At 41.1% G+C, this 14,769-nt stretch overlaps 1 protein-coding gene across 2 annotated transcripts in view; it reads right to left on the bottom strand.

The window, feature by feature from the left end:
- The window catches only part of ABL2 (ABL proto-oncogene 2, non-receptor tyrosine kinase), a 125,737-nt gene that overhangs the window by 20,829 nt on the left and 90,139 nt on the right, over positions 1-14,769 (bottom strand). Inside the window, exons 2-5 of one of the 2 annotated variants that reach the window (XM_012511593.2) lie at positions 12,848-12,910; positions 10,857-11,027; positions 5,629-5,924; positions 866-1,138 (exon numbers count right to left, since the gene is read on the bottom strand). In XM_012511593.2, the coding sequence (XP_012367047.1) occupies positions 866-1,138; positions 5,629-5,924; positions 10,857-11,027; positions 12,848-12,910 (803 nt within the window). The remainder of the gene's footprint in view (positions 1-865; positions 1,139-5,628; positions 5,925-10,856; positions 11,028-12,847; positions 12,911-14,769) is intronic. The other variant, XM_012511595.2, reaches the window with a different exon arrangement.

Here is a 14,769-nt window from a genome sequence, read left to right as displayed (position 1 = left end):
GCCGAAATTATTATTATTTTAAGAAGTCCAACTTATAAAGAAAAATGCTCTGGGGTAAAAATTAGCAGGAGGAGCCAAATTCAGCAATCGTGTCCTATAATCAACTGAAACACAGGAGCCCTGTATTGGATAGTTCAGTTGTCTCATAGTTTACTTCTCCAGACATCTCAGGCTTTGAATGAGGAGACACAGCGCTTAGCTGCTTACATACTTATCTTCTTGCTTAGATCATAATCTTCTTAGAGAGCAAGGCCTTATATATTGCTTCACACTCAGAATATGCTTAAGAAACAGAACTGACTACTACCTATAGCTAAAGAATAGCCCTTATGAGTGATATACCAGAGACAGTTACTGAGGCTCTGGGAGAATCAAGTGAGTGAAAACCTTATAATTTGATATTGGGATGTTTAAAGGAGACATAAGATTTCTGTGAATATTAAGAAGAAGTGATCTAACTGCAAAGAGACAGGAGGAACAAGAACAAAGGAGAGAAAGGACAGAACAAGAAAGGGGCCCATGACTCTCAGACAAGAATTCTGTCCAGCAGGGATCATTCTCATGAAGCAAAAGAGCTTATTTTGCTTTTATAACTTTTAATTTGCTTCTAACCTCCCCCTAAGATCTACATCAACAGCCTCCAGAGACAGACCTTTCCCACATGTGGGTTTCATTGCATTGCAGTGAATAATCTACCTCTGCATTGTCAGCAATGGCACTAGGGTTAATCATCGCAATTTGCTGATGTGCTTGGCACCAGTGGGTGGAAAGTGTTCCAAAGTTAAAGAAGGGCATGCTGATATTTCCAAGTGATTGAGCACAAAAAAAAAAAGATGCCTGAAAACTGTAATTCTCAGCAACCCACCTTCAATGTTTTCACAGCAACTGTAAGACTGTATTTCTTCCAGACGCCAACGTAAACCTCTCCATACTGACCGCCCCCAAGTTTGTGCTTCATGGTAATATCTGTTCGCTCCATTTCCCATTTGTCGTGGATGGGGGACACACCATAGACTGTAGGCTTATTACACTTGGGTGCTGGGTAGTGTAATGTTGTCACCAGCCCATCAGCCACTGTGGAGTGATGGTGTACAAGCTCTGCCAAGGTGCTAAAGCGGCTCTCAGCAGTCACATATACCTGGTAAGAAAAGGAGAAAAGTTAAACAACTTGAAAAGAGATTAAGAATTTTTTTTTTTTTTTGAGATGGAGTCTTGCTCTGTTGCCCAGGCTGGAGTGCAGTGGCGTGATCTCGGCTCACTGCAAGCTCCGCCTCCCGGGTTCACGCCATTCTCCTGCCTCGGCCTCTCTGAGTAGTTGGGACTACAGGCGCCCACCACCACGCCCGGCTAATTTTTTGTATTTTTAGTAGAGACGGGGTTTCACCGTGTTCTTGATCTCCTGACCTCGTGATCTGCCCGCCTCAGCCTCCCAAAGTGCTGGGATTACAAGCGCAAGCCACCGCTCCTGGCCTAAGAATGTTTTTTTAAAGCCCATATTTCACTGGCCTGAAGATATAGATAGGAGGCTATCTTTAAAAAAAAAAATTTCTGCAGACAGGGTCTCACTATATTGCCCAGGCAGGTCTCAAACGCCAGCTTCAAGCAATCCTCCTGCCTGGGCCTCCCAAGGTGCTGAGATTACAGACTGGGCCACTATACCCAGCAAGAGTTTACCTTAATTGAGGTAAATAAAAAAGTTAAATGATGATTGCAAGGGTAAACACAGAACTTCAGTTTATTCTTATTTAATCTGCCTTTCCTATTCTTCCTAAAGTAGTCTTGGGAAAAACCTTCCAAGATCTCTCACTGGATAATCAAGCTCATTGGTCTTCAAATATATATATATATTTTCAAATATATGTGTTTTTTTTTCCAAATATATATATATTTTTTCAAATATATATATTATATAAATATATATATATATATTTTTGGAGACAGAGTCTCACTCTGTTGCCCAGGCTGGGGTGCAGTGTGGCGACCTCAGCTCACTGCAACCTCCACCTCCCGGGTTCAAGTGATTCTCCTGCTTCAGCCTCCCAAGTACCTGGGATTACAGGCATGCGCCATCAGGCCTGGCTAATTTTTTTCTTTGTATTTTTAGTACAGACGGGGTTTCACCATGTTAGCCAGGCTGGTCAGGAACTCCTAACCTCAAGTGATCTGCCTGCCTCAGTCTCCCAAATTGCTGGGATTACAGGTGTGAACCACCACGCCCGGCCAGTCTTGAAATACTTTTAAGCCACAAGACTGTGGACTCAACTACAGAAGATAGGTAAAGAAGAGATACCCTGACCAAAGTAGGCAAGCAAGGACTTGGCCTCTTGTAGAAATTTACAAAATATCACCTCAATCTTGTAAAGAACATAACTTGAAAACCACTGGTTTAGATTTTTTGGTAAGAGTATTCAAATATCTCATAATTTTAATTACGATGTGCATTTGAGTGTCTAGGCCATTAAAGAAAGGGCCACAATTTACCGGTGGCCAGGCGCAGTGGCTCACACCTGTAATCCCAGCACTTTGGGAGGCTGAGGTGGGCAGGTCACTTGAGGTCAAGAGTTGAGACCAGCCTGGCCATCATGGTGAAACCCCCTGTCTACTAAAAACACAAAAATTAGCTAAGCATGGTGGTGCGTGCCTGTAGTCCCAGCTACTTGGGAGGCTGAGGTGGAAGGATTGCTTGAACCTGGAAGGTGGAGGTTGCAGTGAGCTGAGATCACGCCACTGAATTTTGGCCTGGGTGACAGAGCAAGACTCCAACTAAAAAAAAGAAAAGAGCCACACTGGATTTCACAGAATTGCTTACAAAATAGTTGTTAATTTGCTAAGCAATAAGAAATGTAAAGTAAGAGGGAATTCTCTGGCCTTCTCTCCCAAGGGAACTTTAATTTTTATTTATTTTTGAGAAATAAGGGTCTCACTCGGTTGCCCAGCCTGGAGTGCAGTGACACAATCATGACTCACTGCAGCCTTGACCTCCCAGGTTCAGGTGATCCTCCTGCCTCAGCTTCCTGAGTAGCTAGGACCACAGACATATGCCACCATGCCCAGCTAATTTTTAAAATTTTTTGTAGAGATGAGGTTTCACTATGTTCCTCAGGCTGGTCTCGAACTCCCGGGCTCAAGTGATCTACCCACCTTGGCCTCCCCAAGTGTTGGGATTACAGGCATGAGCCACCATGCCTAGCCTGTTATTTATTTATTTTTTTTAAAGACGCTTCTGGCTGGGCGCAGTGGCTCACGCCTGTAATCCCAGCACTTTGGGAGGCCAAGGCAGGCAGATCACAAGGTCAGGAGATCGAGACCATCCTGGCTAACATGGTGACACACCGTCTCTACTAAAAATAAAAAAAAATAGCCGGGTGTGGTGGTAGGCGCCTGTAGTCCCGGCTACTGAGGAGGCTGAGGCAGGAGAATGGCGTGAACCTGGGAGGTGGAACTTGCAGTAAGCCGAGATTGCGCCACTGCACTCCAGCCTGGGTGACACAGCAAGACTCCGTCTCAAAAGAAAAAAAAAAGAAGCTTTTGTTTTAGTGTATAAAGTATACAATTCATAAACAGAAAATTGATAATTTTTACAAAGTAAACTTACCCATGTAAACATCACCTACACCAAGAATTATAACATGATCAGCACCCCAGAAGCCTCCCTTATGCTCTCCAGCTATTTACCCTTGCAAAGACAGCCACTATGCTGACTTCTAACGTCTTAGATTAGCTTCTTCCTCTTTTCTTTTTTTTTTAAGACAGAGTCTCGCTCTGTTGCCCAGGCTGGAGTGCAGTGGCACGATCTTGGCTCACTACAACCTCCACCTCCTGGGTTCAACCAATTCTCTTGCCTCAGCCTCCTGAGTAACTGGGATTACAGGCACGTGCCACCATGCCAGTCCAATTTTTGTATTTGTAGTAGAGATAGGGTTTCACCGTGTTTGTGGGGCTGACCTCCTGACCTCCAGTGATGAGGCCTGCCTCAGCCTCCCAAAGTGCTGGGATTACGGGTGTGAGCCACCGTGCCTGGCCTCTGCTTCTGAACTATATACAAACAGAATCACACAGTATGTATTGTTTTATGTCTGCTTTCTTCCACCCAACTTTTAAAAATTGCATTATATTTCACATACCATAAAATTCATCATTTTAAGGTATACAATTTAGTGGTTTTCAGCATATTCTCAAAGTTGTCCAACCATCACCACTATCTAACTCTAGAACATTCTCATCACCTCATATCCATTAGGAGTCCTTCCCACTCCCCACATCCTCATCCCCTAGCTAATACTAATCCTTCAACTTTGCTGAAGTTGTTGAGTCAGCTAACACTCATCTAGAGTAGGGGCCAGCAAACTCTTCATAAGGGCCAGATAATAAATATTTTAGGCTGTGGCCATAGTGTGTCAGAATTGTGAACTACTCAGCGCTGCCTAGTAATAGAAACCATAGACAATACATGGACAAATGGGTGTGGCTGTATTCCAATAAAATGTTATTTACAAAAAAAAGCAGATGGCTGGAGGGCCATAGTTTTACCTGATGGTGTTGTGTGTAGCAGTACTGTGTTCGTTTCTGTTGTTGAATGAAATTGCATTTTATGAATATACCACAATTTATTAATCCATTCTACTGTTGTTAGCTCTGTGGCTGTTTCTAGTTTTTGGCTATCACAAGCAATGCTGCTATGAACATTCCTATACATGTCTTCTGGCACATATATGCACTCATTTCTATTAGGTAAATAACTAGAACTGCTGAGTCACTCTTATATTATTACACATCTGATTCTGTTCTGTTTGGTCAAGAGGAAACATACTAGGTCTGTATGCTGGTGCAAAAGTGAAAGAAAATCAAAAATTTACTTATTTCCTACTTTGTCATTATGTTTTACAGAAATTACTTCACTTAATCCTTACAACAACCCAATAAAGTGGGATCTAATTACAGACAGGGAAATTGAGACTTATGTAAGGTCACAATCAGATCTGCTTGCTCCAAAGCCTGTGCTTCCCCCACAGCTTGCCTATCACATAGAGGAGAATAGAAGAAATAATTCAACCTAAATTTACTGCTCAACAGATAAACAATGGACATAAGCTCATGCTCTGCAGTTTATAATGTGTAAACACACTGTAACACATCCATTCTAACTAACATGGTTGGTGTTCCCAATATAGAAACTGTTCAATGACTGAATGATCCATTTCAGTTAATATACATTAATGATCGACACCAGGCTCAAAAGTCTAAATTCTTCCACTGTGAACTTTCTGGTAGATATTATTCTAATTTTCAATGATACAATGTTAACTGATAAATTCTATACCAGTGCACTGGGTGTGTATTTGTGTATTGATTATCAGAACAGCTAACTTATAGAGCAGTTCCCTTCATTCTTCACCTTCAAATCTAGCTCATCTGTAAAATATTAATATAATACTATTTTTAAATTTCTATTACCATATCCTTTTCAAGAGAACAAGCTCTAACATGCCAAAAAGCCCAAACTCACAAAGCTAGTGAATATTTTATTTCATGTCAGACATAAAATCTATTATTTCACTTCAATCATGTTGAATATTATTTCACAGAGCAGCCAGTCCATGCTTAAAGGTGGTGACCAGGGAGTCTTACCTTGCCATCTGCGGTGGTATTGATCCTGTAGTGATACACACGTCCCTCGTACCTGAGCGAGATGGACAGCTGCCCAGGGCTACTCTCACTTTCTCGCACCAGAAAGCTGCCATTGATTAGACTGCTGAGCAGATACTCAGCTGCACTGCGTGACACAGGTCCATGGTACCAGGAGTGTTTTTCCAGGCTGTTCACTGGGGTGATGTAGTTGCTTGGCACCCAGCCCTGCCCATTCTTAGAACGAACTTCACTCCACTCGCCATTCTGGTTGTAACCAAGGACTCGTAGCTTTTCACCTAGCCATAAGGTCATCACAGGATGAAAGAAACGATGTTAAGACTTTATTTGAACTGAAGCAGTGTACTGTCAAACTTTAAACTCACTTAAAAAAAAAAAAGAATCTAGAACTTTTATGCCAAAATTTTTTTTTAAATAATGAAAACAAACTTGGCTGTTTATCATATCCTGATTGCTCTCTTTAGCTTTTAGCTTAACCACAGAAGTATGGTAAGAAATGGTTTTCTGGCATTTACTACAGGGTTTTAAAAGTCTATATACAACTTAAAAAATATCCTTGGGAAATTCTATGTATGGCAGACAGGTTACTAAAATGGCTGGAAAAGGACACGGTGTTCACTCTTCAAAAGAAGAAAATTCACTTTCCCTCAAAACAGTTTATCAAGGAATGTATCTCATATATGATTCAATGTTAACAACAATCAAGGATTAGGGATAAGACATGTGAGATACAAAGTGACTTCGAAATTTCACTTGGCACCAAGGCAACAAAACCACTGATGGAAAAAAACAAAAACAAAAACAAAAAATGAACAAACAAAAAAAACACGGACCACAGAGTTTTCAGCAAGAAAACTAGTGGGGTGAGGGAATGGGCAGTTAGGACTCCCAAAACACAATCCCTTCCAGAATGCAAGTTTAAAAATAGCTATAGCTTTCTTATTTCCTTCCTGGTTCCCACAAAGAATGAATCATTCCTTTCCATTCCACATTAAAATCAGTGTGTGGAATGGCAAGCTCACTCTGAAGTTGGAAACCAAAACCCAAGTCACTCAGTGTATCTTTGCTGTCAACTTCAATGATCTTAATTTTTCTATTAAAATTGTGAACATCAAGTTCAGACTTCAACATATAACTTGCCCCGATACTTGCAGCACAAATTAGGTTTCTTTGGCAAAACAGAAAAAGTGAAAGAGATATCACTAGTGATAAATAAATGTTAATCTAAAGAATCCTTGTAGTGCCTCAGGCTCTTATCTCTAAGAGATGCAAGGCTTCCTACAGCGTTCACATCTACTTCTTCAGTGTCAGAAAGTAGAAGGAAGCCAAGTCAATCAAAAGCACATGGCCATGGCTGAGCGTGGTGTCCCCCCCTGTAATCCCAGCACTTTGGGAGGCTGAGAGGGGCAGATCACCTAAGGTCAGGAGTTCGAGACCAGCCTGGCCAACATGGTGAAACCTCGTCTCCACCAAAAATACAAAAAAACTAGCCAGTCGTGGTGGCGCATGCCTGTAATTCCAGCTACTCGGGAGGCTGAGGCAGGAGAATTGCTTGAACCCGGGAAGCTGAGGTTGCAGTGAGCCAAGACTGTACCACTGTACTCCAGCCTGGGAGACAGAGTGAGACTGCCAAAAAAAAAAAAAAAAAAAAAAGGCACATGGGCAGAAGTATCAGGCAAAAGTTTTTAGGAGAATTAACAATAATTATCCTTGTAACCATCTGTCCTTTTTTAGTGGTCTTCAGAAACGATTCCATAGAATAACTTTCTATTAGACACCATCTCACCTTAGACACATGGATATGAGATAATGAGAAAAAACACAAGAGTATATGTACATATATACACCTATGGGTACATAAAATATACATATATACAGATAAGAGTGAGTCTGGTGTAGCGGTGGATATGCATAAGTGCGCCAATACTAGCCAATCATATTTACAGGAAGAAAAAAAAAGAATCCTGCTAGAAAAACTGAAGAAAACCTGTTGCTCTATAGCTTTTCTCTATTAGTCCACATGAACTAAAAACAAAGAATATTAGTACTTTGTATATATATATCTATATATACATTTTTTAATATTGTTGCTTCCTTGAAAAGAATTGGTAATGACAGGCTATCATAATTAAGATACAGTCAAAGACCCCAGGATTTTTTGTTTGTTGTTCTCTTTTTTTGTCAGTTATCAGGAAAATTTTTCTACCCTGGAAGTTTTGACTACCATGGAAACTGACAGGGGGATGACTAGTATGGATTCAAATATTGGCCAAACTGGCAGAGCAACCCTAGAGAGAACTTTTTTGTTTGTTTTGAAACAGGTCTCCCTCTGTCGCCACGCAGCAGTGCAGTGGTGCAAACACAGCTCACTGTAACCTCAACTTCTCAGGCTCAAGTGATCCTCAGACCTCAGGCCCCCAAGTACCTGGGTCTACAGGTGCATGCCACTGCCCTTGGCTAATTTTTAAATTTTTTGTAGAGACAGGGGTCTCACTACATTGCCTAGGCTGGTTTTGAACTGCTAGGCTCAAGCAATCTTCCTGCCTCAACCTCCCGAAGTGCTGAGATTACAGGGATGAGCCACTGCGCTTGGCTGGTAGAACTTTAAAAAAAAAAAATTCAAGCAAAATATCATTTTCAATCAAAAACTAAAGTGTTGCTTTATTTTTTAAATATATTTTCTTGTCTTTTAAAATAATAAAATAGCTTTAGTATGACATCATTTTAAATTAGTGAGAACCTGATATAAAAATTTGGCATTCTGTGGATTTTAAGAGAAACCACTGTTGGTCATAAGATAAAGGCCAGTCATAACTGATAACTGAGGAATCAACAGTCTTTATCAATGTTTCCTTGATGACTGGGCCATCTTGAAAAAACAACAGGAAAAATTACCTATGAAAGAATTTCTGAGTCATTACTTCACAAATTTCTCCAGTGAAGAATCAGTAAAGGTAAAATCAAGTATATTGCAGTCCAAAGAGACTACTACACAATATAAACTTTCTGGCTGGGCGTGGTGGCTCACGCCTGTAATCCCAGCACTTTGGGAGGCTGAGGCAGGCAGATCACAGGTCAGGAGTTCGAGGCCATCCTGACCAACATGGGTGAAACCCTGTCTCTACTAAAAATACAAAAATTAACCCAGCGTGGTGGTGCGTGCCTGTAATCCCAGCTACTCAGGAGGCTGAAGCAGCAGAATCCCTTGAACCCAGGAGGCAGAGCTTGCAGTGAGCCGAGATTGTGCCACTGCACTCCAGCCTGGGTGACAAAGCGAGACTCTGTCTCAAAAAAAAAAATTCTTTGACATCTTTTGTTCTATCCTCAAACTTTACGTAAAATGTTCCTACAACTGCATAAACACAACCCCCACATACATAACATGTATCATCCTGTCCCCAAAACTACCCAGAAGCAGGAAGTAAAACTGACACTAGGAGATGATGCACTTTTACTTTCAATTTTAATTCTGCCCTATATACAGTTGGCCAGCACATGCAACTACCACGAAGGTTAGACTCACTATACACCTATTCTTTTGGTTTTGTTTTGTTTTGTTTTTTGAGATGGAGTCTCGCTCTGCCGCCCAGGCTGGAGTGCAGTGGCGCAATCTCGGCTCACTGCAAGCTCCGCCTCTCGGGTTCACGCCATTCTCCTGCCTCCGCCTCTCCGAGTAGCTGGGACTACAGGCGCCCACCACCACGCCCGGCTAATTTTTTGTATTTTTAGTAGAGACGGGGTTTCACCGTGGTCTCGATCTCCTGACCTCGTGATCCGCCCGCCTCGGCCTCCCAAAGTGCTGGGATTACAAGCGTGAGCCACCGCGCCCGGCCTGTTTTTGTTTTTTTAAGAGACGGCATCTCACTCTGTCGCCCAGGCTGGAGTGCAGTGGCACCATCTCAGCTCAATGCAACCTCCGCCTCCCCAGTTCAAGCAATTCTCCTGCCTCAGCCTCCCGAGTAGCTAGGACTACAGGCATATGCCGCTACACACGGCTAATGTCTTTTGTATTTTAGTAGAGATAGGGTTTCACCATGTTGCCCAGGCTGGTCTCAAACTCCTGAGCTCAGACAATCCACCAGCCTCGGCTTCCCAAAGTGCTAGATTACAGGCGTGAGCCACCGTGCCTGGTCATACCTATTGCAATTGAACTGTGGCTAAGATGAGCCATGTTGCCAGACCTCACTGCTACTCTGAATGTCTGCGAACTTGACTGCCTATCTGAGGACTGTTCATTCATTACTAGTCCACAGTGAGATTAAGAACTTCAACCAAATGTAAACCAACTACGTCACTAAGCACACTATTTATTATTTAGTTCAGCTAATAGTTTTACCTTTTGGAGCAAGGCTTTCTGCATGAAGATAGTAGTCCAGTGTTTCACATTCTGGCATAAGCATCTTACCTTGTTGTGGACCATTTCTGAGTAGCACTGGCCTAGACAACATAAATGTCTATTGTTTGTCTTTATATACATCAGTGAAAGGAATGGTAGGAAAGGTTTATTTGATTTCCATTATAGTAATATTCTCAAGAGAGTGGTAGTTTATTTCCGTGGTAAATTCTTATAAAAGGGAACATTAAGAACATGACCAAATAAAATCACCCATTATTGATTTTGTGTGTGTGTGTGCGTGTGTGCGTGTGTGCGTGTGCGCGCGCGCGCACGCGCACACGCACGCAAGGGCAAAAAAAGTAACTTTTATGAGAAAGAAATAGGATTATGGGGGGATTATCCTGGTGTACATGAACTGGATAGCTTGTCTGCCTAAGCTTATTCTTGCCTTTTGAACGTATGAAAGCCACTGCTGGGGAAAAAAAATGTATTTCAGGATAATTTTTTTTTTTTTTTTTTTTTGAGATGGAGTCTCACTCTCTCGCCCAGGCTGGAGTGCAGTGGTGTGATCTCGGCTCACTGCAACCTCTGCCTCCCGAGTTCAAACGATTCTCATGCCTCAGCCTCCTGAGTAGCTGGGACTACAGGCATGTGCTACCACGCCCGATTAATTTTTTTCATATTTTTATTAGAGACAGGGTTTCACCATGTTGGCCAGGCTGGTCTCAAACTCCTGACCTCAGGTGATCTGCCCGCCTCGGCCTCCCAAAGTGCTGAGATTATAGGTGTGAGCCACCGCGCCTGGCCAGGCCCCTTTATCTCTTAATCATTAATGAAAACTGAAAAGTGAAAGGATGTTACTTAGAAGCCTCACCTTTAGTGATGCTGAGTGTGTTATCACCACTTGCTACAAAATCATAAAGTGCAACGAAGAGATTAGGGTCACTCTCGGTGGCTCCGAGCAAGTTCTCCTTGGAGCTCCACCTGACAGCCTCATTTAGTGCCTGGGGTTCAACATCACAACCATAGGGACGATGCAAAGCTTCTGAAAGACATAAGAAGGGAAGGGAATTCACGGTGAGTTCAACAGCAAAACATTTGTTTGAATTCAGTATATACACAGTATTTCAGCTGCTGGCTCCAGAGTAGGAAAGAATTGTATAGTATAAAGTGTTATGAAGAATGAGCAAATAGGCACTGTGTCTCCTAAGCATGAGGAAGCAATTTACTTGTTGAAAATGTAAAACAAGGTAGTCAGAGAAAAGACCACAAAATGAGAGTTTAGCCGTGATTTATATGCACTTACCAAAATCAGACATAAACTAATAGGAAACGCAGTTTTCTCAAAATGGAAAAAAGAATCTCAAAGAGAAATGGTTACTAGCTTTATAAAACATATAGGATATTTTGTTATAGTAGTGGTTGGAGTTTTAAGGAAGAAATGATTATAAGTTTCTTACAAGTCCACCCAAACTACCCTTATTCCTTTTTCTCTCCACAGAAAACAAACTAGAAAAGACAACAGGGATTATTTTTCAGAATTAGGTAATATTGTATAAATCCAGGCCCTCTGTTTAAGTATAGAAAAATTATTTAAAAAGTGCTTTTAGAAAAATATCTTTTTTTGGCCAACATGGCGAAAAATAATCTTTTTTTGTTTTAAAAAACAACAAAAGAAACATGGCCACACCCGGCCTGAATGACTTTTTTAAACTCTATTTTGTTTTCCTGAGCAGTGATTTTTTGTAAATATCAATAACTTAATTGAAGAGCCTAGAAAACATTACTATCATCGGGCATTTATTGAGTTTCTACTCAAAGTGGTCCAAGCCTTTTACAACCTGTTTTTTCCTCAAGCCTTTACAGTTTCTAAATTTATTCATGGTACATAGCACAGGTGATCCCTATACCATCTTAAAGATCACCTGCTTCTCACAGCCCAGATCGATTATATAAAAAACACAGTTTTTCCACTATCGATTTTCTTGATCAGACTATTTTTAGTGCCTGTTTACAAAGGCAAACTATCCAAATGTCTATGTCATATAACAACACTTTTATGTCTCTCTTCTTCCACTTATTATTATTATTATTATCATTATTATTTTGAGATGGAGTTTCGCTCTTGTTGCCCAGGCTGGAGTGCAATGGCGTGATCTTGGCTTACTGAAACCTCTGCCTCCCGAGTTCAAGCGTGATTCTCCTGCCTCAGCCTCCCAAGTAGCTGGGATTACAGGCGCCTGCCACCATACCCAGCTAATTTTTTTGTATTTTTAGTAGAGACAGGATTTCACCATGTTGGCCAGGCTGGTCTCAAACTCCTGACCTCAGGTGATCCACCCGCCTCAGCCTCCCAAAGTGCTGGGATTACAGGCGTGAGCCACCACACCCGGCCAACTTATTCCCCGCCCGTGCCCCTCCCCCACCACCGAGATAGAGTCTTGTTTTGTTGCCCAGGCTGGAGTGCAGTGGTGCAATCTCTGCTCACTGCAACCTTTGCCTCCCAGGTTCAAGCAATTCTACTGCCTCAGCCTCCCGAGTAGCTGGGATTACAGGTGCACGCCACCAAGCCCAGCTAAGTTTTGTATTTTTAGTAGAGATGAAGTTTCGCCATGTTGGCCAGGCTGGTCTTGAACTCCTGACCTTGTGATCTGCCCACCTTGGCCTCCCAAAGTGCTGAGATTACAGGCGTGAGCCACCATACCCAGCCAGGCCAACTTATTTTTAATATAAAAATGGTTTTATCATATATGAAAGGAAAAACTCTTGAATTTGTGGTTCCATTTACTTTCAAATCCATTCCCTGTTCTCCATCTCTACTGCCAATGCCTTAGTTCAAATCCGCAACATCTCAACATCTCTCACCTGGACTACTGCCTCCAGTCTTGTCTCCCTCAAATCCATCCTCCACACAGCTGGCAAAGTGATCTATTTAAGAAAAAAATTGACCACGTCACTTTTCTTAAGCTTCTTCAATAGTTTAACATCAAACTAAAGTCTCCATTTCATGGCCTTCAAAGGCCTTTCATGATCAGGTCTCTACCTACTTCTCCAGCTTCTCCTCTCCCGACTCCATACCTCAGATTGTAAACTTTAATGTACACCATGCTGCTTCCCACCTTCTGGCCTTGGTTCACACAGTCCAGACTAACTGGAATGGGTTCTCACCCCACTTTTCTTTTGACTGGCTGATTTCTACTTGTAATACTCAGCTCCAATATATAGTAGTCCCCCTTATCCATGAGGAATATGTTCCAAGACCCCCAGTGGATGCTTAAAATCAGGATAGTACCAAACCCACTATATACTATGTTTTTCCTACATATACATAACCATGATACAATTTAATTTATAAGTTAGGCTCTGAAAGAGATTAATAATAAAATGAACAATTATAACAACATACTGTAATAAAATTTATGTGAATGTGGTATCTCTTTTTTCCCTCAAAATATCTTAATACTTTCAGACTGGGGTGGAATGCCAGTAACTGAAACTGCATAAAGCAAAACTGGATAATGGGGGCTACTGAACCTCCCCTCTGTGCTCTCAAAAGCATCACAATTGCTGCATTAATACTCTATCTTTATCTCTATATTAATAATACATTCTACGTATGTTTGTTCCCCAAATATCATAACCTGTTCCTTGTATCTGGAATGGCATTCTTTTCCTATCAAAAGTTACATAATATGTGTTTAATAACTGTTAGCTAAATAAATGCCAATTACACAAACATGCAAGTGACAGGAAACAACATGTATCTTAACCTTAAAATCACATTAAACAGTATTTAAAAATTGGCTTCAGCCAGGCACAGTGGCTCAGGCCTGTAATCCCAGCACTTTGGGAGACTGGGTGGGTAGATCACCTGAGGTCAGGAGTTTGAGACCAGCCTGACCAACATAGTGAAAAACCCCATCTCTATTAAAAATACAAAAATTAGCCAGGCGTGGTGGCACGTGCCTATAATCCCAGCTACTTGGGAGGCTGAGGCAGGAGAATTGCTTGAGCCTGGGAGGTGGAGGTTGCACTGAGCCGAGATCGCCGCTGTACTGCAGCCTGGGTGACAGAGTGAGACCCTGTCTCAAAAAAAAAAAAAAAAAAAAAAGGCTTCATAACTTCTACATGATATACACACAGAAATTCCTGTTGTAGATTGGCTCTGTAATTCTCCAGTTTCAGAGTTTCATATTCCCTTCTCTCAAAAAGAATATATATTTAAAATTCCAGTTAATTCAATTTTGTTTTACATTAAGATTATGATAAAAAAAAGTTCTGATATCATGAAAAGTTAAAGTAGTTATGTTGTTCCTTATTTAAATGCAGAATTATAGTGAATGGGAACAGCTGTATTCTATACCAAGATAGCCAATTTGGGATGACCAAATCAACAAAAATCCATATTGTAAAAAACATTCTTCAAACCGGTTTCATATATCATATTTGTCTTTATTCTAATGCAAAAATTATCTACTCTAGCAGAATTTCCACTGGGCTACAAAATGCCAATCCTTTATTAAAATGAAAAAATGCCAAAAAAGTACAGAAAATATCCATATTTATTAGCATCCATTACTGAACACTAAATAATCCACACTTATAAATATATACATATATTTTTTTTTGCCAGTGACACTGGTAACACATTACAATGTTTATAAATACTGTTTAATGATTATCAGTTTAAGTATATTTAATTATTTGTAGTACAGGAAAAGTTCTGCTTGTTTGAAATTATGAGAAAAACTCAACAATAAAAAGAACTTTGGTACTATCAACGACCA

The sequence above is a fragment of the Nomascus leucogenys genome, chromosome 12 (genome assembly GCF_006542625.1).
Source record: "Nomascus leucogenys isolate Asia chromosome 12, Asia_NLE_v1, whole genome shotgun sequence".
NCBI classification, from domain to species: domain Eukaryota; kingdom Metazoa; phylum Chordata; class Mammalia; order Primates; family Hylobatidae; genus Nomascus; species Nomascus leucogenys.
This window is presented reverse-complemented; position numbering and strand designations above follow the sequence as displayed.